The sequence below is a fragment of the Mytilus galloprovincialis genome, chromosome 8, assembly GCF_965363235.1.
Source record: "Mytilus galloprovincialis chromosome 8, xbMytGall1.hap1.1, whole genome shotgun sequence".
Lineage (NCBI taxonomy): Eukaryota > Metazoa > Mollusca > Bivalvia > Mytilida > Mytilidae > Mytilus > Mytilus galloprovincialis.
In genome coordinates, this window is record NC_134845.1 from 90868892 (window position 1) to 90894678 (window position 25787).

General features: G+C 32.9%; 1 protein-coding gene across 1 annotated transcript; it reads left to right on the forward strand.

Moving 5' to 3' along the window:
* The first annotated feature begins 537 nt into the window (after positions 1 to 537).
* On the forward strand, positions 538 to 25231 carry LOC143043822 (uncharacterized). The gene is made up of 3 exons (XM_076216000.1): positions 538 to 628; positions 1908 to 3665; positions 22928 to 25231. The coding sequence occupies exons 2-3, from the start codon at positions 1922 to 1924 to the stop codon at positions 24697 to 24699; spliced, it is 3516 nt and encodes a 1171-aa protein (XP_076072115.1). The 5' UTR covers positions 538 to 628; positions 1908 to 1921; the 3' UTR covers positions 24700 to 25231.
* Positions 25232 to 25787: the final 556 nt, after the last annotated feature.

The window sequence follows — 25787 nt, forward strand, 5'->3', positions numbered from 1 at the left end:
TCATAATTCCTATTTAGTTTTCTATTTACTAAACATTTATTGTTGATGAGTTTGTGCTAATGAAGTATTTGCATTTAAAATTCTTTACAACACGTCTTTAAAACCTTAAACATATCAACATATTTAATAAGCCTTTACATGCATAATATTTACAGATATTAATGGCGTTTTTATGCCCCACCTACGATAGTAGAGGGGCATTATGTTTTCTGGTCTGTGCCTCCGTTCGTTCGTCCGTTCGTTCGTTCGTTCGTCCGACTTCAGGTTAAAGTTTTTGGTCAAGGTAGTTTTTGATGAAGTTGAAGTCCAATCCACTTGAAACTTAGTACACATGTTCCCCATGATATGATCTTTCTAATTTTAATTCCAAATTAAAGTTTTGACCCCAATTTCACGGTCCACTGAACATGGAAAATTATAGTGCGAGTGGGGCATCCGTGTACTATGGACACATTCTTGTTTACAACAAGTCCGGGTTTTAAATATTAGGTTTAAATATAGTAAATAGGACGAAGCTATTTATAACTTTATCTTTATTGATTTTGAATTGAATACGTCATGATTTTAAATAACTCTGTTTAGATAATCCTACCTGGATAACTCTTTCTCCCTTGACACACTATTTGAGGTAAGATATAATCAGATGTTATAGATGTGGCTTCGTGTTATGTATACAAACCGAACATTTTGGTGTCATATCAATTTCATATCATGAATAAGAGTTGTGGATAATACGTCGATAAAACAACGATACACAAAAGACAACCAGAGGTCAACCTGTTTACTGTGAATATTATACGACAATTAATATTCACTTAAAGAACATTCAACACATAACTATGATATAAAAAAGAAATTTGGTTTGATTGCCAATGAGACAGCTATTTCAAAGACGTAGATGTAAGAAATTATTGGTGACCGTACTGCCAAACATGTCACCCATTTCAATGTAATGACTACATTCTATGAATAGATTTAAACATATTTTTGCATTATTACGGAACAAAAACACTCAATAGAACAACAGACAGGAAATTCACAAATATTCTATATTTCTGCAGTTGTCATTATCTTGCGATTATTCAGGTTCCACATAGTTATTAAAGTACACTTAAAGGATAAACAGAAAGAAAAAAGGGACTACTGTCGTATCTTTTATTATTTAAGTACACTTAAAGGATAAACAGGAAGAAAAAAAGGGACTACTGTCGTAACTTTTATTAACACAGACTTACACACCAATTCCTTTGTTCTTACATGGATAATCAGAGTCCCTACCAGACAACCCTACTTTTTCTATACTGATAAAAAGCAAATTCATACTAATATGAAATGGGAAAATCGAGAGATTCCCTGCAACGTAATAAGAATCTAATTGAGTTGAAAATTTCAGACGAACTTTACACGTTTTAATTCAATTTTATTGTCATTAAACATTGACAGTTTTTTTGGAAATACAAGTTGAAACAAACAATAAACACCACATTAAAACAAAATAGTATAAAAAAACACCACCAGAACAATGACAAATCATAAAGGATAAATTTAAGATACATGTAGTACGATATCCAATAGCCATGTTACAATGCGACCTCTTTCCTAAGTTCTTTAAAAAAGGAAGCCAATAATTCTAAGGTGTCTAAAGACTAAATCATTGAAAGACTCAACAATACCAAATCTTGGAATATCATTAATTAAAACTAGTTAGATGGTTTATAGGAGGCTGTGTGACTCTAGTAGCAACCATGTAAAATTATTTCAATGAACGAAACCAAAACATTGAATATCTTGGTTTTCATTTTATATTGTAACAAGCTTCTATCATGCAAGTCTATATAAAGAAACAATTATCTTTTCAAAAATTGATAGATAAATAACTAATAATTTTATAAACTTATTTTCTACAGAAAATATCCCTAAAATGAATACAGATCTCTTTGAAGAATCAATGCATGGCAACATTAGTGAAGTGGAATCTCTATTACAGAACGGTGCAAATCCCAATCATTTCTCTGCAAATGGATTTACAGCGCTTCACACTGCATCTGAACTTAATCATGGAGATGTTGTCCAAATGCTTCTTGAAAACGGTGCCGAACCCAATGTTATGTCATCCGATGCAAGTAAAATAACCCCGCTTGGATTTGCCTGTAACACAGGAAATATTGATATTGTTTCAAGACTTCTTAAATACTCTGCTGATGTCAATCTTTGTGATGAACACTGTATTAGTCCTTTGTATGCAGCCTCCCGTAAAGGTAATTTTGAAATAGCAAAACTTCTTATTCAAAGTGGCGCCGATGTAAACAAAGCCACATTAGAGGGATTTAAAGCTTTACATACTGCTTCAGAGTTTGGTCATATTGATATTGTTAATTTGCTTTTGAATAATGGAGCTGCAGCGAATGAAAGTTTAAACAATGGCAATGTTTCACCACTTTATTTTTCCTCAGCAAATGGACATTTTGAAACCGTTAAGCTGCTTATACAGTTTGGTGCTAATGTAAATGAACGAACGTCTAAATCATTTACCGCTCTTCACACTGCATCGGAAAATGGTCACATTGCTATTGTTGGAATTCTACTAGAAAATGGAGCGAACCCTAATATACTGTCCGCATGTACAAATAGAACATCACCACTTCATCTAGCTTGCAGTAATGGCCACAAAAGCATCGTTGAAGATTTGTTAAAACACGAAGCTAATATCAACACCTCCACCGCACAGTGTGTATCGCCTTTATATACGGCTTCACAAAACGGTCACACAGAAATAGTTGAATATCTGTTGCAAAACAGAGCAGACGTTAAAAGACGCTGTGTAAATGGAAATACTGCTCTTCATACAGCTTCTGAAAGGGGTCATTTAAGTATTGTAAATACTCTTTTGGAAAACGGTAGCGAAATAAACTTTCAATCGAGTTCCGGATCTACTCCACTTTATTATGCATCGGCCAACGGTAGAAACGAAACCGTCAGTCGACTTATTCAGCTGGGTGCTGACATAAACAAATCCACTGTGACAGGATGCAGTCCTCTTCATGGCGCAGCTGACCATGGACACGAGACTGTTATTTCTGTTCTTCTTGCAAATGGTGCAGATGTCAATCAGCAGACGGAAGGTGGATTGACTGCATTGTACTTTGCCGTTCGTAAACCGAATATCGAAGTCGTCAACAAATTACTTCGACACAATGCTGATGTCAATTTGTGCACTGTCCAAGATTTTAGTCCTTTACATGCTGCGTCAGAACTTGGTCATTTAAATGTTGTTCAAGCTCTAATACAGAATGGAGCAAATGTGAATCACCAATCGAACACAGGTATCACTGCATTATACTTTGCATCATCAAAGGGACGGAATAATATCGCGGAGTATTTACTTAGGAATGGGGCCGACCTTAATATTTACACAGTACAGGGATTCAGTCCACTGCACACAGCCTGTGAACAAGGTCAAATAGAAGTAGTGAAAGTTCTATTAAAACACAACGCAGACCCATTTCATTGTACAAATGGAGGTGAAAATGCCTTCACGTTTACATTAAAGAAACAACATTTTCTGGTATTACTGCCATTAATACAAAACTGTGCTTTGAGTAGAAAATATATTTTTCTTGCGTTAGCTGGATTTATTTCGTTGATATTGGCTTTTTTGTATGAATAGACGAATGAGTATATTATACACATTATTATTAAAATCAAAAACATTGTCAATACTTATATTAATTTAATGTTTACTTGGATTCTTATGTTTGATTTGATAACTGTTTTATCGTGTAGGGAAAGCAGCAGTACTTATTAATCCCTAGGCGACAATACTAACACTTTTTTTAATAAATTTAACACGTTTAATAATAACATGAATAAAAAGCATTACAAAACAGTTATGCAGACTTTTAGTACACTTTTGATCTGTTTTATAGTTAAAGTCAAATAATGGTATGCTAATCTTCAAACAGATATTGTTAATAAATATAATAGTAGCCGTTACATTGGTCATTTTACATCACATTTATGAATATACAGAAGCCTTTTATAATGATTTGTTTTTTACTTGCGTTTACATTTCATATAGTAAATATGAACGCTGAAGTTATTCACGGAAGAATAACGATTCTTATCCCCGGCTTAGTATATTTCTAGGATTTTGATTAATTAACGCACGTCTTTACAAATCCCCTGGTTGTTGCTAGCCAATATACCCAGGCGTTCCTACCCATTATTCCTATAACTTCACACATGTTTACCTTAGTTCCCTGGTTGCTCCTTGTGAAATATTAAATTCTGTAGATTATTCATTATGTCTGTAATGTTGAACACCACATTTTACTCATTCTAGTTTCCCTGTCACCGGATTAAGAACGTTAACCCGTAAGAAATATGTCAAATCCAAATTTTAATGAAACGTTTTTAGATAATGTAAAAAAAAACACTTTGTTTTCGCGTTTTGTACCGAAGGTGTTCTTGGGTACTGCAGGGTGTTAACATATCCATATCCACGGTAAAGATTAAAATAACAAAAAATAAGGAACTTCTGACAGAAATTTCGAAAAGGCCCGAGCCATCTTAACTTATAATATGACTGTGCTGGCATGAATTATCATTGATTTGGTCATAATTATAAATTTACTGTTTACAAAACGTTGAAGTATTAAAGCTTTTCTCCCGCAGGAGGTATTTGGCAAACGTTTTAAGGAAAATTTGGTCTTCAGTGCTCTTCAACGTCGTACTTTTTTGGCCTTTTTAACTTTTTGTGATTCAAGCGTCTGGCGCAAATACAAAATTCCAATCTTGGTATCTATGATGAGTTTATGATACCATTATATCCCATCACAGTGCTCCAAATACGACTTTCTATCACCTTCAATCTGTTACCAGTATGAGAAATGAATAGGTCTGAAGTAAAAGACGTCCTCGTCTAAATCAAATTCACTTCAATATCCTCAATAATCTGACTTCGTAATTAGCTTCAGCATGGCCTTCACACATCATCGCCGTATTTGGAGAAAATTCCTGAAGACGCAACTGACTTAAGATATTATGCTCGTATCACCCAATTAGTTTGCTGGGCACTCTTTGCCACAACATATTTGCACAGTAGTTGCCTTCGATGTTTTCGTTTTAGTGGATCGTCTCACTACATTATCTATTGTTTCATCTTCTTCGTCTTCTTCATCTTCTGTTTCTGATTCCTGATTCCTTTATTGGAGCATCTTGGACAGAACTACTTGCTTCGTCGTTTTCTTCATTTCGATCTTGGATCTGTAATTCATCATCAGCATCGAGAGCGTCCTCTACTAAATTAAAATCCGGTTCACTGGTGCGGACTTGATCGTCATAAACGTTACCAGGAACGTCAATTTCATCAGGTACAGTGTCAATGTCATCGTCTGATGGCACGATGATATCTGTCATCTTTTCACTTTCTGGTTCACTCCACATTATCACAAATGATTCTTCCGCACTGTCCGAGACAGTTTCAACGTCTGATATGACTTTGGTTGGAGTTTCTTTTTGTGGTTGTGTACGCCTGAGTCTTGGCTTTGGAACAGGTTTTCTTGGTTCTGGTACTGGCCTAACCTTCTCTTCCAAAACATCTATACTTCCAATAGGTAACAAGCTATTCCTTTGAAGTGTTCTTTTTCTTCCACTTCCATTGTCCTTCCTGACTACAAAAACTGTTATTTCAATGTTCTGTTGTTCTCAAACTACATAAGGATCTTCTTCCCATTTATCCTCAAGTTTATGGGTTCTCTCGAATGCTAGTATCTTGACTAATACTCTGTCACCTTTATGGAGTATAGCACCTTTTACTCTCTCGTCATATCCTTTGTTCTGTCTTATGTGATATTTTTTCGGCAGATGTTGATGCTAGTTGGTATGACTTCTTCAGCTTTACTTTTATATCATGTATATACTTTGTTGCACTTTTCACTTCTTAATCATCTGTAAGTCCAAACATAAGATCTACTGGCAACTTTGGTTTTCGTCCAAACATCAATTCAAACGGTGGATATCCTGTGCTGTCGTGATTTGTGCAGTTGTATGCATGTGTTATATGAGCTAAGTACGATTTCCAATCTCTCTTTTGATCTTTATAGAGTGTTACTAGCATGTTAATAAGAGTTCTGTTAAATCATTGACCATTTCCATGTGGATAGTACGGTGTTGTCCCTGAATTTCTAATTCCAGTGATTTCACAGAGCTCCTTAAATAGACGGCTTTCAAAATTAGCACCTTGGTCGGAATGTATTCGATGAGGCAAACCGTAGTGTACAACAAAGTTTCAAAATCATGCATCTGCGGTGGTTCTTGTAGTCGTATTCTTAGTAGAGATCGTCTTTGCATATCTCGTGAAATTATCTGTTATCACAAGAACATATTGATATCCTCCTTTAGAAAGCTTTAATGTCAAGAAATCAATGCAAACAATTTCCATAGGCTGACTAGTTGTTATGCTTTAAGTGGTGCTCTTCCATTTGTTGGTGTCTTTCTCCAGATGCATATTGAGCATTTTTGTATCCATTGTTCTATGTCTTTCGTGATGCCATACCAAAAGAATCTTTCTTTTATAAGTGATGTAGTTCTGTCTCGTCCTTGATGACCCATGTTGTTATGTAATGTCATCAGTAGGGCTTGTATTTGTGAAGTTGGTAATACTAGCTGATGTTTTTCTTCGTTTTCAATCATGATCCTTTTGTACAGTAGTCCTTTCTTTATTCTAAGCTTTTTAGTACGGTGACAGAAGTGTAAAAAGTCGTCTAGATTAAGAGTTTAATCTCCCCAAATAACACACGGCAAAAAATGGTCTTAACTTAAAGACAACTATATCTTCTTTATATTTTGCCCTGTCGTCAGCATTTCGTATGGTCACATTTTTTTAAAAAAGTCGTTTTAATGACTAGTGGTATATTGGAGAATTTCAACCCCCCTTTTTCAAAATGAAAATTTGTGTAGGTTTGCTTACATTTAATTGAAATATTTTTGTCTGAAGCTATTTTCATCTGTCAAAACATTCTATTCAGTATTTTCTTTTCTTCTACATGTTCTAATCTATACATTTGCTAACTTTTGACTGTTTAAAATTAAGGCGATTTTAAATGGAAATTCTGACACAAACTTTTGATCTTCAGTGCTGTACAACTTTGTGCTTTTTTTCACTTCCGATCTTTTGTATCTGGGCGTCACTGGTGAGTCTTGTGTGGACGAGGCGCGTTTTTGGCGTATTGAATTTTAAACCTGATGCCTTTTATTATCTATTAATCATGTGTTTCTTTGTCTAATACGTTCTCCTAATTATTTGTATTGTAGTCCTGTAATATGATGTTGTCATTTCAATGTTATATTTAACATTGCCATTAAAGTGCGAGGTTTGGCATGCCACAAAACCAGGTTCAAACCACCATTTTCATCTTTAAAAATGTCCTGCACCAAGTCAGGAAAATGGCCATTGTTATATTATAGTTCGTTTCTGTGTGTGTAACATTTTAAAGTTGTGTTTCCGTTGTGTCGGTAGTTTTCTCTTATACTTGAGTGTGAATTCACATTACTATAAGACGTGTCACGGTACTTTTCTATCCCAAATTCATGTATTTGGTTTTAATATTAGATTTGTTATTCTCATCGGATTTTGTCTAATGCTTAGTCCGTTTCTGTGTATGTTACATTTTAATGTTGTGTCGTTGTTCTCCTCTTATATTTAATGCGTTTCCCTCAGTTTTAGTTTGTTACCCCAATTTTGTTTTTTGTCCATAAATTTACGAGTTTTGAACAGCGGTATACTACTGTTGCCGTTATTTAGTTTCTTCTTCAAAGTAGTCATAAAAATTATCTCATAATATTTTAAGCATATAGCCTTTCATAACACTAGTTACTGATAAAAACTTCGGAACCTAAATAGGAGAAAAGCCCTAAGAAATCAATGGAAAAAGAAAAGAGCAAAAAACCTCAATTTCAACACGGAACTTAATCACTTTCTTTCTATAAAATTTTGCGTATTAGTCAATAATTTGCTCTCAAGTGATAGATGACATTTTTACCTTTTTTGCTATTATTAACAAATGTTTTCATTAAATTTCACTAATATATGGCATATACTTTGTATTTTGTGTTTATATCCTACGTTTTTTTTGTTATAAAAAAACTAAATATACTTTGTCAGAAAAGTCGTAATGTAATAGTCAAAATAATTGACGGATAGTTTCAGTAAATATTCCGCGACATGTAAGATTCGCCAGGTCCGTTGGAACTTGCTTCGTCAAATACGAAGAAAATACAAAAGTTGTTAAATTTTATGCAGTGTTTAAAATATACCAAAACATGGACTGAAAGTTTGAGTCAATTTACCAGTATAGGGAAGTTGACTTGTGTATCTGCAATGAATAAAAGATTGGATGAGGTGGAGATCAAGTTGTTTCATGCGATAGCTGTGAATTTGAATAACTGTATCCAGTTTACCATCGTTCATGCTACAAAAGTTTCACAAGTAAACAGAATGGTCTCCCCCTTTAAGAGTGAGGAAGCTTCTAACCTGACATTTAATGACGACAGACAATTATCGGACTGTTAAATTGTCCTTCAGTTTCAGATGTTTGTACGCGTTCTAGAATGCAGTCGTTCAACTGGAGCACTTGTATATTTTGTTGCAACAAAACTTTAGAAATCTAAAAAAATGTCAAAATTGAAACCCTTCAAATTTTTTTTCAGATTTGTACAGATGACCTTTGACCTCAATTTGAAAAAAAAATGTGACCATATCAACTCCTGACGACAGGCATATTATTATAGTACAAGGTTTCCTCTTTCCAATGCTATATTATATAGGTGTGTGTTCGGTGGGGAGATTAAATTAAAAAAAATCTGCCTTCAGTCACCGCACTATTTCATAGTTGGTGAATAATAGGTTGTTGTATGGAGATGGATATATATAATGTTTCCGTGGTTTGATACCTTTACTGACATGTGTCAACCAATATCGAATAATCGGGTCTTCTTTTTTAGCTTCTCTTATATCAATCTGTTGGCCATTTAAAACTTTCGGTATATCATCCAATACTTCTGATGAATGTGTTAAAGACTCCACATAGTTGCATTGAAGTGTTGACTAACAGACGGCTTTTACTGAATCTAACGTGATGGTTGCTTGTTGGTTGGTTATTCAAGGCAATCGAGACATTCCATCGGCGTCTGCGTTATTTTTACCAGGACAATATTTAATGTCGAAGTTGAACAAATATTTTGCAGCTAACCAGCAATGACCTGTAGCGTCTAGTTTTGCTGTTGATAATACATATGTGAGAGGGTTATTATCCGTCAATACTGTAAATCCTTGTTGAAGTAAATAATCCTTGAACTTCTCCGTCACGGCCCACTTCAACGCTAAAAACTCCTGTTTCTAGATCTAAATCATCAAAAGCCAATGTGTCTTTCGGTAAATTAATCTGATCCAATTCTGATGTAGATGAACTACTGTTTTCTTGAACTACTACGGGGTGAAGTTCGCAAAGTAATGATCTTGGTGCAATAGTAACGGTTCTAGTTGTGATGTTGGAGATATGCACAGGTATTACATCTAGTCTGTTGTTGTTGTCATAAGTTACCAGGCTTGGTACAGTATCTAAATCATCTGGTACGATAGAGTTGTGTGTGGCATGTAACATGCATACGGTAGATGAATAAGTAATCATTCTATCCATGTCCTTTAACAATTACTTCATTTTAAGGTTGCATAGTAATATGCTTGTATTCTGCGGATCTGACTACTGCTAATCTGTTTTGGTGACGTTTTAGTTCTTTTTCTCTTAATGATATTGATCTAAAAGCTAGATGATACGGCGTATGCAAATTTGCGTCTTGAAGAAAACGTTCGCCATGTGAAGTTTAAATGTCTGTCATCACTGTTGTTAAAAGTAACGGAACAGTTTTGTAGTACGGACTGTTTGGTACTACCAGAAATAATCCTATATAACTTTTAAATCTAGATAATCCAGTGAGATGTAAATATGCTTCAACATAACCCATGTACGGTAACCGTTGTCCATCTGCGCATTCTATGTTGAGAAAATGGTTGTAAAGTTTCAATGTCGTATCCTGTAAATGTCTTTCGTAGAATTACTGAAATATGGTATACACAGTTGAACCAGTGTCTAATAATGCCTTAGTGGGTACTCCATTCAGAATTACTGTAACGTCATTCGCTGATCCGATCAGTATTGAATCTGGCTTAGAATCAAAATCTTAGTTAGTCGTATGTCCCATAACACAAGTCCGTTGTAGGTACGGTTTTTCGAGAATGATCTAGTCGAATGGCGCATTCAATGGCATAATGTCCTTTTTGTTAGCATCCCCAGCAAATAGTTTCTGATCTTGGAGTTTTTCTTTTATTGTGGTATAATGGACGATGTAGTATTGTCTCATTTGGTTGTTGGTAAGTATCTCTACGTCTCCATCTAATCTGCTCTTCACTGCTTTCGTCACTGTTCTGTCTCGTATCTTGAATCTCAGTTGTTAGTTGATTAATTCTTGCAGTAAGCTGTTGTATCTGTTTATTCTCTATGGTTGTCTGCTGTTTCGGTTTAATGGGTGATTTCTTTTCTGTTGTGGTTTCTTTTTTTGGTCCAAGATTGTGTTCCTTCTCTAAAATTCGAAATGTTTTCAACAGTAAGTCAAACTCTTTGACATAATCCATTTTGTATATTCCAATGTTCCTGATGTCAATTCTAAGTCTAAGTGCTTCAAAGAATTTAGATATAAGCATATCCTCTTGATTAACTTTCCTTCTGTCTGTTGCTTTTCGTAAAATATCTTTTAAGCGACATCCCCATGCGACATCTTCGTCTTCATGTTGTTTTGCAGTATAAAACTGTCCAAGTAGCGCTTCTACTGGAAAAAACAGAACCAAGGATACTATCCATCCTATCGATAGTATCATCTATTGTTGCATTTACTCCTAATATCATTGGTAGTACTGCAGCATTTCCCTTTAGTGACTTTCTAATTTCCATCTTGATAGTTGCGTGAGTATAACGGTTCTTGAATTGAATATTGTTTTTATTGGTATAAATATTGATTTTGGTATCAGTAAATCAAAAGTTAACTAAATATTACTCGTATGTTATACATTTGTTATATACATATACATATTCATGGAACTACAATCTGTCGATACCTGTAACTTGGCATTGCACAAGGTCATGTTTTTCTCTGGCTGTTTGTGACTTCTTTACACTTAATCCATTGGATGTTAGATGTGTACGGATTGATAGTTTAGTCTTAGATGCATGGTTTTTTATTAGTTGTTAGTGGCTTTGAACTAGCTGTCAGATAACTGCGAGTACTCTCAGATATGTTCATTGTGTCTTTTTGTGTCAGGATGTTAAAGTACCCGGCTACGTCCACTTGTATTTTTGTCAATCTGATGAGTTAAGCATTTTTCAACTGATTTTTAATGTTCGTTCTTATGTTGTACTGTTATACCAATGTCCCAGGTTAGGGGGAGGGTTGGTATCCCGCTAACATGTTTAACCCCGCCACACAAATTATGTATGAGCCTGTCCCAAGTCAGGAGCCTGTAATTCAGTAGTTGTCGTTTGTTTATGTGTTACATATTTGTTTTTCGTTCATTTTTTTTTTATATAAATAAGGCCGTTTGTTTTTCTCGTTTGGATTGTTTTACATTGTCTTATCGGGGCCTTTTATAGCTGACTATGCGATATTGGCTTTGCTCATTGTTGAAGGCCGGACGGTGAGCTATAGTTGTTAATGTCTGTGTCATTTTTGTCTCTTGTGGACAATTGTCTCATTGGCAATCATACCACATCTTCCTTTTAATATCTTGATTAAGCATAAGACTTCGTACCTCTATATCGTATTTAGCTGCGTTAGTATCATCACCAGTAAATGTCGATATCCTAGGTATATAAGGATCCAATCCTTGTATTCTTCTAACCAAGTCCTTAATTCTTCTGGTGAGCTAGCAGATGGTCGTATCTCCATATCGTTGAAATCTTTTACCATATTAGCAATCTCTTCGTCCGTCAAGTAATCTGACATGTTGAATGTTCTTAACGGTATATGCTATTAGTGGGAGATATTGTGGAGATAGTTGTGCAAATCGTGATACAAGCATGCAATTTGGTATAGAGCATGTAGAGGTTGACTAAACGATAGTTAAAAATTATAAGCTGCTGGCCATCAAAATTTTTCATTTGTTTCTAATATCTTCCACTATATATAGTGCGGCATCTTGAAGGTATATAGTAACTACGTGTCTGGTCCTTACAAAATATGACGCAAGTATCCGAATGTCAAAAAAATAAAGTAGTAACTACTTGACTGAAAAATAAAATGTTAAACAAGGATAAATTAAATGTCAAACTAATAAAATGAAATTAATAATAATAAATGAACCTCACTGAACAAAATAATGTGTATAAGATAATCAGACTTACTACTTAAATCAGCAGTAAATATGTAATACAATATTTTTTAAATTAATACATATGTAAACTGTTACAGTAATGGAAATAAGATACAATATCAACTGACACTATGCAGCTTATACCAGAAACACGAAAATAACAGTTCTACCAAAACAATTCAATGTCAGCAATATGAAAATCTCTGTAATTCAAAACCACTGCACACCCAAAGAATAAATACGGAACTATTTACCTTCGTATTCCAACCTGGCACTTATTGCACTTTATATACTTACTAATAACTATGAGTAGATAACTCCACTACGAAAAAGAAATATCAATGACTTGTACTGCTTCTATGTTCAACTAATAATAACTTACCGTACTGTTTTTTTTATTGTATAATCAGCAGAAGCAAGGTTATGTGTAACTTTACGAGTTTATGTGAACATGCAAGGGGTTAGGCTATGTCATGAATCTATATTTTCTTTTTATACAAAATAATAAAAAAAAAGATACACCAATGATTTTCAATACAGCAATCAAACACTATCAGTACATTTATATACAGCTACAGATAAACAAAAAATACACCTAGTTAAACTTCAGATAAATGGTTTTACTCCAATAATTCACTCATTTCTTTTTCAGAAAAAAATGTCTCAAATGTCAGGTATTACACCAATCACAACCTTGAGTGTAAAATAAATATTCGTTCTTCTATACAAAATACTATTTCAGTGTCGCAATAGTATATTATACTATTGTACAATGGTCAATACAAATCAGTCTATTTAGAAATCAGCCAACTGTGACACACTATTCTATATATATAATTAATCTATTTCAAAATCAGTTTATTTATAAATATAAAGGTGTTTAAATTCAATCGTGTACAACATAACTGCAAGTGAAGTCTATTTACACCAGTAATGTTTTGTATATCGAAATGCGTAGTAATACGGTTTCAATTTCCGAAAATGACATCAAATTTCTGTTTCTTTAATCCATCAGAAACACTATTTTGGCGCCTATATAACAGGGTGGTTTTAAGGCTCGTATAAAAACACTCTGGCTTTTTAAGTGTTTTCATTTGAGCGTCACTAATGAGTCTTATGTAGACAAAACGCACGTCTGACGTATTAAATTATAATCCTGGTACCTTTGATAACTATTAAAGACTATATATATAACATTTTGATTTGAGTACTTTTTTTATTTATTTTTTTATTCATTAGACAAACTTATAAAACATAAGAGAAAAATAACTTAAATATTAAATAACAGAATGTACTAGTGTAATGAAAGATGAGGAAAGATGAGTGAACACACGAGAATAAAAGTTGTCATTTGTTGTTTCTTGATTTTGTTGGTTAATTGTGGATTGATGACCAGACAATAATATAGTATTTCACGCATAACATCCACATTTATCCCTAATTAAGTCAACCTACTGGTATATAAATTACATGTATATTATGATTACACTGCTGTTCTAAAATAGATACATGTCATACTGTATCAGTTGAGAGGGTAAATAGCCTGAGTTACTAATCAATTTATTGATTTTACTCAACAATTTTAGAACATGATAAAACAAGATAAATGTTATCATTCGACTGTTCATGATATTCTTTGCTCTTTGGTCGGGTTGTTGTCTCTTTGACACATTCCCCTTTTTTATTCGCAATTCTATTAAAAGTTAAAATATTGACTTTAGGTTTTTTAATGTGTCTAAATCTGATTTTAATTATTCAATATAATTAACTATATCTTGGCTGATACCTGGAAGTTTGGAAAAGTTTTCTTTACTAAAAAAGCATTTGTCACTGTATTCTGTTGCTAGTTAAATATGTACATATGTACAGCATTTCTCAAGTAAATCAGGATTTGAGTACCACATGGTTTTGACATCAAAATGTTTGTAAATCTTTAGATATGTTAGAAAGAGCGTAAACCAACACTTTTGAATTTTACTAATGCGGCATTTGTTTCATACATTTCCAATTTTCATTTTTGTTTGTTTTTAAAAACAATACATGTTTTATGACTTTGTCATAATGTTTTGTTAATCGTCATGTCTAAAGAATCTTGCAGAAACTTTTCTAGAGTTAACAGTATATAATATTCAGGACGGTGAAGGACCAATTACAGAATACGAAAATAAAATAACTATATGATTTTATATCAATTGAATTTTCTAATATTTGGTGCCATTATTTTGGTTTTAAACAAATAAATATAAAGTGTTTAAAAATTTCGTCCCAATAGAATAGATATTTCATCATATTCCATATCAATTGTATTCCTGTCTTGAAATAAGCACAGTTCATACATGTCTTCAACTTAGCTAATTAAACTAGATCTACTATCATTCAATGACAAAGTGCGAAATCTACCTGATTTATCTAAAATATGTAAAAGTCTGTCAATGTTGTTGATCAGCGTAGGCCATTTATAAATATCGTTTTTGGATTTTGAATTCCCTATGTTATATTTATAAATGACGTAATTGCATATTTTTATATAATCTCGAACATATTGCTACTCTATCGGATAACATTCAAATTAACGTTTAATTGCAGGTAAGTATTTTGTATGTAAACAAAGATTTATTACGTGTGTCTAGAGAGTAAATAAGAAAGATGCACCAATAACACCTAAAGTAATCTGTCTTCATAATTTGTCATTCGTAGAACAGTTAAAACATTATTTTTTCATCATATTTTCACCATGATATATTCCGAATTTCATGAATGAGACCTACCGAATCAGACTATTTACCGGATTTGTTATCACATAAGCAACACGACGGGTGCCACATGTGGATCAGGATCTGCTTACCCTTCCGGAGCACCTGAGATCACCCCTAGTTTTTGGTGGGGTTCGTGTTGCTTATTCTTTAGTTTTATATGTTGTGTCATGTGTACTATTGTTTGTCTGTTTGTCTTTTTCATTTTTAGCCATGGCGTTGTCAGTTTATTTTAGATTTATGAGTTTGACTGTCCCTTTGGTATCTTTCGTACCTCTTTTATGACTTTGTCACAATGAATTGTTAATCGCCATGTCTAAAGAATCTTGTAAAATATTTCTGGATTCGACAGTATATAATATTCAGGACGGTGACAATGGTGACGGACCAATTACACATGTTACAGACTACGAAAATAAAAAGCTGAATAATTGTGTATCAAATGAGTTTTCTAAAATTTATTTCCATTATTTTGTTTTTAAACGAACAAATATTAAGTGTTTGAAAAACTCGTCCCAATAAAATAAATCACACGTCATTCTCCTCTTTCCTGTCTTGAAATTAGCATAGTTCTTGCATGTCTTCAAATTAGAACACTGCACTAGGTATAATATCATTCAATGACAGAGTGCGAAATCTACCTAGTAATACCTGATTTACCTTAAATATTTAAAAGTCTTTTATTGTTGATTACTTGCCAATGCCATCTATAAATATCGTTTTTGGATTTTGAATTACTTATGTTATATTTATAAATGACTTAATCGCATTATTGTTTATATTATCTCGAACATATTGATACTCTATCGGATAACATTTAAATTAAGGTTTAATTTGAGGTAAGTGTTTTCTGTGTAGATTTACTATATATGTGTCTAGAGAGTAAATAAGAATGCATCAATAACTATTTTTAGTAACTCGTCTTTACAATTTATTATTCGTAGGACGGTTTAATCATAACAGTCTTTCATCACACTTTCACCATAATTAATTCCAAATTTATAGTAAAGTGAATATGTTGATAATAAACTTCAGTTTATAAACCATATAAATATTTTAGGTCACATCTTGTTAATAAGAACGCACTAAATGCTGATATTTTACAACGATTTCATGATATGTAATTTACGTTTACGTTAATATTTGAGCATTTTTTCCAAATGTAATGACGGAATATTTCTGGTTTGGTTCATTTTATTTCAACTAAGCAATATAGAAAGAAATAGCTTATATAACCTAACTTGATGAAGGAATACTAAATTTATTAATATCGTTACAAAATTTGTCACATTATTCAAAATTTTGAATTTTTGAATTTCAATACATTAATGCATACTGAATGTACAAAGTTAGAGATTAACTATATGTAACATTCTGATCTGAATACTTCTTGTTTTTCAAAGGCTACAAAAACATGAACAATGTTTACATAATCATGATAATATGATACAATAGAGAAACATATAAAACATAAGAGAAAAATAACTTTTAAATAACAGAATATACTAGTGTAATGCAAGATGAAGAAAGATGAGTGAACACCCGAGGAGAAAAGGAATATTTGTTGGCATTTATTGTTTCTTAATTGTTGGTTGATTGTTAATAGATTACTAGACAATGATACGTATTTTGTGCTTAATATACATATTTATCTTTAATTGAGTAAAACTACAGGATCAAACGAAATTGTTTTGAAATTTTCATAAAAACACAGAGAAGGAGGAACTGTATATGAGCATTATTAAATGCATATCTTTTTTTCTTTCTAAGCTTTGACAAAACCAATATCCAGAAAATAGTATAACAAATGTAAAAACCTGCAAGTGACTCGGTACAAAAAAATCGACTTTAAGAAACATTTCTTGAAATCCAGTTCTACGAATTGTCTTTAAAACTGAGATGGTATTGGTACTTATATTTCAGTTTATTGATATAAATTGTAAAGGGCTCACTATCATAGAGATTTAAAATCAACTGAAGAAATAAGCTTTTAATACAATAGCCCACACGTCTTAGACAAACTCTCTATAAAGGTCCCATGCACTTAGATAGATAAAATGAGATTTGGTGGTTCATATGCACTTATCGTTTTTTTTCTCGAAAAATCTGTAAAAATCATTACAAATGTCTATAAATACCTACATGGGTTTTTTAAATTGCCGTGTTGAAATTCGTACTTTGACCTATAATGGTTTACTTTTACAAATTGTGACTAAGGTATAGAGTTGTCTCATTGGCACTCATTTCACATATTCTTATATCGACTAATAAGGTTTTAGAATATTTTCAAGGTAAGAATTTGAAAATGTTGCTTTATGATATATTCAACATATATGACAAAGATTTATGGATAATATATGAAATACTGTTGCTATTTTGAAAAAAATCATTTCTTTGAATGGAACTTTCCTCTCTAAGGTCCTATCAAAATTAAAAGATGTGGTATAATTACTTACTCAAGCAGCAAAAACCAAAGACATTTACCACTATAAGTTACCTTACGTCTTTGTTGATTGACATTTTAAATAATTGTACACAGTTCATCTTTGTCTGAAAGTATAATATAAGTGATTATTATCAATTTACAATTGATTGCTGATTGACAATGACTAATATTTGACATTTACTATTTAGAAGGTAATTACCTGTCAATTGATGATAATTATTCAATTAAGGAATCATAATTGTTTGATAATTTCTTATTCGATCACAATTTATAGTTATTTTCTTTGCAGTAGCGTTTTTACAATAAACAATGAAATGCAAGAATAACCGTGTTTATAACTCCAGTAAACGGTCAATTTCAAATAAAGTATTATAAAAAAAACCTTATATGCATTGTAACTAGCTAGATAAGATTAAAGGAAAGGATATACCTGTAATTTAAACTCTAATATCATGGTGCGAACCTCAATATCTTTAAAAAAACGCCACGTTCAAAACCAATTAAAATTTCTTGCAACCATAGGTATTTTAGCATCACAATGTCGTGGGAAAGAATGCTAAATTCTTTAATGTATTTGGCACAAATAAAAAACAACATTGCAGAATCATCACGACGAACATTTCGAAAATATTTAAAAGTGTGTTAAATAGGAATAACAAGCATAATAGTGTTCCATATCCAAGAAAAGTATTGAAAATGGGTTTCCAAAATAATAAATAGAGAAGGGAAAATCAAAAAACAAGGCATAACAAAAGAGAACAAGAATGTGTCCTATGTACACGGATGCCCCACCGTACTATTAATTTCTATGTTCAGTTGCCCGTGAAAATGGGGTAAATTTTCTATTATAAATATATTACCATAAGAAAGATCATACCATAGGAAACATCTGTCCTAAATTTCAAGTTGATTGGACTTCAACTTCCTCAAAAACTATCTCGACGAAAAACTCGAACCTGAAAAGGGACAGACAGACGAACGGACGAACGGACGAACGGACACATGGACCAAAACATATAATGCCCATAAATAAGGCATACAAAGATATATAACTATCGACCTATCTAGCTGATAGTACATCTACATCAAGAATAAAACAAAACCTATCATTATAAATCTCAAAAATAGCCACAAACTTTTTGTAATAAGCATTTGACAAAGGGTACCTATAAAGTGCGAAACGAAATAGAAACGAAACGAAACGGAAAGAAACGAAACGAAACGAAAAGAAACAAAACGAAATGAAAAGAAACGAAAAGAAACGAAATCAACATAAAACGAAACGAAACGAAATAGGAACCAACGAAAAGAAAAGAAACGAAACGAAATCAAATTACGGATCACTTGAATCTTTTTTTTTATCTAACTAAAAACAAAACTTAAAAAAGATCATAAAATACTTAAACATATACAATATTGTATTACTAGTGTATGTGCCTTATTGTCTTTATAAATATATATGGTTTGAAATTATTTGCTATTGATTTTAAAAATACTTCGTTGATTGAAATTATACTAATTTACTTTGATTGTTACTGGCACTTCAAAACTTAATGTACTAATTCAGACCCAGCCTCTTTGCTTCAAACATAAATCAATAAAAAAACTGATCGATGCCAGTTTGATTTACGACCTTGCTTTTCAAATCACTTTGGAGTTCCTTTGAAGTTCCATATTCCCACATAAGGGTGTTGATCACGTGGCACTGAATAAAGGCAACAGTAGTATACCGCTGTTCAAAACTCATAAATCCATGGACAAAAAACAAAATCGGGGTAACAAACTAAAACCGAGGGAAACGCATTAAATATAAGAGGAGAACAACGACATAACACCGAAACGTAACACACACAGAAACGGACCAAGCATCAGACAAAACACCACGAGAATAACAAATATAACATGAAAACCAAATACATGAATTTGGGATAGACAAGTACCGTGCCACGTCTTATCTCAATTTCTCAAAAATAAGAGAAAACACAAACGACTCAACGTTAAAATGCAACACACACAGAAACGAACAATAATATAACAATGGCCATCTTCCTGAGTTCCTTGATATATTTTAATATATATTATATATATTCAGAACTCCAGACACATTTTTAATGTTAAAGAGAGCAGTATTATGCGAGACAAAAGTAAACTTTATTGCCTTGAATTCCGCCGTCATTCTCATTGCTTCAAAAAATGAATCAAATCTTCTTACTTGCAAAAAGCTGAAGCTTGTTTATGTTCAAAATAAATTATCCTCGCTTTTACCAATATTAAAATTAAATGTTCCTAACTGAATAATATACCTCAACTGCTCAATATTAATATAACAGTAGTTAGTATGATTGCGACTGAGACAGCTATATATAACACGGACCAAAACGACGCGGATGTGAGCAGCCATGTCACCGTACGGTCTTCAACAATGAGAAAAACGTGCACTATGTGTAGCTATTATTAGTATATAGGAGACACATATAAAACAATATAACAATGTAAAAATCAGTTCGAATTCGACACGATAAAATAAAACAACCAACAAATAAATTTCATAAGGTATCGATCAAAACTTATGTAAATTACTGAAAGCTAGTTCAAAGAGAATTACAACTACAAAAAACAGTTTTCAGATTTATACACGTCCAACAGACTATTCTACAGTCAGACAAACAGAGAAAGCATGATTTTAATGCAAAAAAGTATTAGTATCGACAAGATTTAGAGGTTTCTGATTAACATTATCATTTATTATTTTAAAGCGGCATAGTTCTTAGGATTATGATGTCATCGAATCCCAAATTTATCTTGAGGACTTTAATTACACTGCATTCTTCTATTTCTTGATAAGATAACAAAAAGGAAGTTCATTTAAATTTGAATGTTTTGAAATGCCTGTTATACAGATGACGAAGGATATCTTCTAATTGTCTTTCAGAAATTCTCTTAATTGAATGTGACGTCAATGTACTATTGTGTAGTTTCATGAGCAAAACGAAGGATGTAGCTTGTGAAGCTAGGTCTACTCGCCCTTTCGGAGTATCGTATATACTACCCCTGTGTCTGCTGTCTCCAGTCTAAAGTTTTGCATTTCCATGGCGATAAGTTTCTTTCGTGATTTATAAGTTCAAACGTTCTTTTAATATCGCCTAGCTACCTCTCTCAAGAAGACAATAATCTGGTCTTTTCATGTGGACCGGGATTTTTTTTTCGAACGCTACGCGGGACAGATTATTGTTTTCATTGTTCTATGTAGAAAATTTATTTGGGAATTATTTTTTTTTTTATTGGAAAAATGTGGGCAAGATTATTTTTTTTTCAATCCAAGTGCTGGACAGATATTTTTTTTTTACCTAAATCAGGGCCAGGATATTTTTTATAAACCCCCCTCCCCCTCCTGTGTCTGTCTAGTATAATTTATAGAGTTCATAATCAAATATTATATATTGTGTTTAAGTCGTTCCTAAACCACAGCTGGTTAACGATTACGCTGAGTTTCACAGTTTTTTTCCTCAATTTTAAAAGACATTGTATCAAACTAGACAATAAATAATATTTATAAAATATAATCGGCTTAATATTCAATTTTATTTAAATGGTATTCCTATTTCGTTTCGTTTCTTTTCTTTTCGTTGGTTCCTATTTCGTTTCGTTCTGTTTTATGTTGATTTCGTTTCTTTTCGTTTCATTTCGTTTCTTTTCGTTTCGTTTCGTTTCTTTTCGTTTCGTTTTGTTTCTTTTCATTTCGTTTCGTTTCTTTTCGTTTCTATTTCTTTTCGGACTTAATAGACACCCTTTGACAAATTATAAAAATTTTCAATTTTTGTTGTTGTCATAGGTAATTCATGAGAAAACATATCGTCCTTTGAACTTGAGTAAGTTATTCTTCTGTTTAACCTTTATGATTGTTATGTTTTAAATCGTCATTTGATTTTGAATATCCCAATGAATGACTGTATGTGTTCTTTTGTTTTTTTTTTCGTGTGTACTTATTTTCACGAACAAGGTTTCGGCGATAAATTTGCGTGTATTTCATTTCACGGTATATCTATGTGTTGCATTCAAATATCAGCAATATGATAATCATCATGTTTGTCTATCTAAATAAAAGAGATGCGGAAGATATCAGAGGGACACTGAAACTCAAAAGGCGAGAATAAACTGACAACGCCATGGAAAAACAAGCAAAACACACAAAAAGACAAACATTTGTTCACAAAACATAACATGGTAACTAAGGACAGAGCAACACGAAACTCACAAAAAAACCGGTGGTGATCTCGGGTAAATATAGCCTGCTTCACATGTGGCATCCGTCAAGTTGCTCATCTTAGTATACATCGAGTAAGTAGTCTAATTCAGTAGGTCATGTTCAGGAATAGAAGGGACCAAATTCAACTTCACGGAATAAAACTCCTGGTTCAATATCTTCATTTTGTGCAGCATCCATTATCATTAAACCATAACAGGAAATGCAAGCCCTGGAATGACGTATCAACTTGAATGTTTTCACATAGATATGGAAATTTTACAATTGCTTTAGTTCTGGTTTAAAATTTTATTTTTAAATTCTGAGTTGTTTTGTAATTACATTAACATGCAAGAGGAAAAGTTTCTGGAAATTGGTCAAGATTTTGATGAAATTTTACACAGCTGCAGTAGGTTTGAATTGAAAATGCAAATCGAAAAGCTGTAGTGAATTGTTTTCTCTCTTTTTCTGAAAACAATTATCAATGCAATTGTGTGAGTAATTTTCAACTAAAAAAACGTTTGTTCGCTGTTTACTACAAATTAGCAAAGACAGGAACATTATTTTACTTTATTACATAACACATTTTGTCGGTAAACAGTATATGAATCCTAAAAACAATTAAGAAACTAGATGAAGATAGATTTTTTTCGTTTTTTTTCTTCTTTTTTTTTTAAAGTTGATCACGTGTATAACACATTTAACGAAAAGTGTAGCATTTGCAAATTAAATGTTGATCTTCGAAGAGATATTTAATCGCATACAGTTTTGTAATTATGACAGGTTTTAGAGCTCTTCAATTTCGGATTTTATTAGACATTGCATCTGTGATTTTTTTTCTAATTACATTTATAGCAAAAAGTGTCAAATATTATTCACACACAATCTGTAGAATTGTAGCATAGTGCATTCAATGTCATGGATTTGACCGTATTAACAATGTAAATATATGATTTTTTGAGGCCTAGATCTCCGTTGTCTACACCCATTTAATTTACATCTAAAAAAAACCAATGCAACAATAAAAAAAACAAACACTATTTGATGAATGCATTTATTTTAAATTCAGGAATTCATTTCTAACATGAATACAGATCTTTTTCAAGAATCAAGGAATGGCAACACTGGTGAAGTGAAATCACTACTAAATAACGGTGCTAATCCAAATAATTTCTCTGCAAATGGCTTTACAGCGCTTCACACTGCATCTGAATTTAATCATGGAGATATTGTCCAAATGCTACTTGAAAACGGTGCCGAACCAAATGTTATGTCAACATGTAAAGGAAAACTAACACCGCTTGGGTTTGCTTGTAGCAAGGGACATATTGACATTGTAACAAAACTGCTTAGATACTCGGCTGACGTGAATCTTTGTGATGAAAATGGTGTGAGTCCCTTATATGCAGCCTCCCGTAGAAGTAATTTTGAAATAGCAAAACTTCTTATTCAAAGTGGTGCCGATGTACACAAAGCCACATCAGAGGGATTTACAGCTCTACATACTGCTTCAGAATTTGGTCATGTTGACATTGTTAATTTGCTGTTGAATAACGGAGCTGCAGCGAACGAATGTTCAAAAATCGAAAACAATCATGTATCACCGCTTTATTTTTCCTCAGCAAATGGACATTTTGAAACAGCTAAGCTGCTTATACAGTTCGGTGCTAATGTAAATGAACGAACGTCTAGATCATTTACCGCTCTTGACACTGCATCAGAAAAGGGTTACATTGATATTGTAAGAATTTTACTAGAAAATGGAGCGAACCCAAATATACTGTCCGCATGTACTAATAGAACATCACCACTTCATTTAGCTTGCAGTAATGGCCATAAAAACATCGTTGAAGTTTTGTTAAAACACGAAGCTAATATAAACACTTCAACCGCACAATGTGTATCGCCTTTATATACGGCTTCCCAAAACGGTCACACAGAAATTGTTGAATATCTGTTGCAAAATAGAGCAGATGTTAAAAGACGTTGTGTAAATGGAAATACTGCTCTTCATACCGCTTCTGAAAGAGGTCATTTGGGTATTGTAAATATTCTTCTAGAAAATGATAGCGAGATTAACTTTCAATCAAGTTCAGGATCCACTCCACTCTATTATGCGTCCGCCAACGGTAGAACCGAAACCGTCAGTCGACTCATTCAGCTTGGTGCTGACATCAACAAATCCACTGTGACAGGATGCAGTCCTCTTCATGGCGCAGCTGACAACGGACACGAGGCTGTTATTTCTGTTCTTCTCACTAATGGCGCAGATGTCAATCAGCAAACTGAGGGTGGAATAACTGCATTGTTCTTTGCTGCTCGTAAATCTCATATCGAAGTCGTAAACATTTTACTTCGACACAATGCTAATATCAATTTGTGCACTGTCCAAGATTTTAGTCCTTTACATACTGCATCGGAACTTGGTCATTTAAATGTTGTTCAAGCTCTAATACAGAATGGAGCAAATGTGAATCATCAATCGAACACAGGTATCACTGCATTATACTTTGCATCATCAAAGGGACGGAATAATATCGCCGAGTATTTACTTAGGAATGGGGCCGACCTTAATATTTACACAGTACAGGGATTCAGTCCACTGCACACAGCCTGTGAACAAGGTCAAATAGAAGTAGTGAAAGTTCTATTAAAACACAACGCAGACCCATTTCATTGTACAAATGGAGGTGAAAATGCCTTCACCTTTACATTAAAGAAACAACATTTTATTGTATTACTGCCATTGATACAAAACTGTGCTTTAAATAGGAAATATATTTTTCTTGCTTTAGCTGGATTTATTTCGTTGATATTGGCCTTTTTGTATGAATAGACGAATGAGTATATGATACACATATTATTAAAATCAAAAACATTGTAAATATTATATTTATTATATGATAACTGGAAATTTTATGTTTGTTTTGATAACTGTGTTATGTAACGGAAAATCAGAAGTACTTATTCATCCCTAAGCAACAATACTAACACTTTTTTTTTTAAAGTTTAACTCGTTTCATAATAACATAAATAAAAAGCAGGACAAACAGTTATGCAGACTTTTAGTACTCTTTTAATCTGTTTTATATTTACTGTCAAATATTGGTATGCTAATCTTCAAATGAACATTGCTAATACATGTAATAGTATACGTTACATTCGTCCTTTTACATCACGTTTATAAATATTCAGAAGCCTTTTATAATGATAGTCATGATTTTGTTTTTACTTGCGTTTAAAATTCATATAGTAAATATGAACACTGAAGTTATTCATCGAAGAATAACGATCCTAATCTCCGGCTAAGTATGTTTCTAGGCTTTTGATTGGCTAATGCACGTCCTTACAAATCCCAGAGCCTCTGGGTGTTAATAACCCATTTACCCAGGCGTTTCTACCCATTATTCCTATATGTGAGCGTCACTGATAAGTCTTATGTAGACGAAACGCGCGTCCGGCGTACTTAATTATAATCCTGGTACCTTTGAATTAACTATTTACCCAACTGGGTCGATTCTACTGCTGGTGGACGTTTCGTTCCTGATGGTATCACCAGCCCAGTAGTCAACACTTCGGTGTTGACATGAATATCAATAATGTAGTCAATTTTATAAATTTCCTGTTTACAAAACTTTGAATTTTTGCTAAAAAACTATGTATTTTCTTATCCCAGGAATAGATTACCTTAGCCGTATTTGGCACAACTTTTTGGAATTTTGGATCCTTATTGCTCCTCAACTTTGTACTTGTTTGGATTTATAAATATTTTGATATGAGCGTCACTGATGAGTCTTATGTAGACGAAACGCGCGTCTGGCGTACTAAACTACATTCCTGGTACCTTTGATAACTCTTCACACACGTTTACCTTAGTTCACTGTTGCTCCTTGTCAAATATTAAAAATTCTGTAGATTATCCAT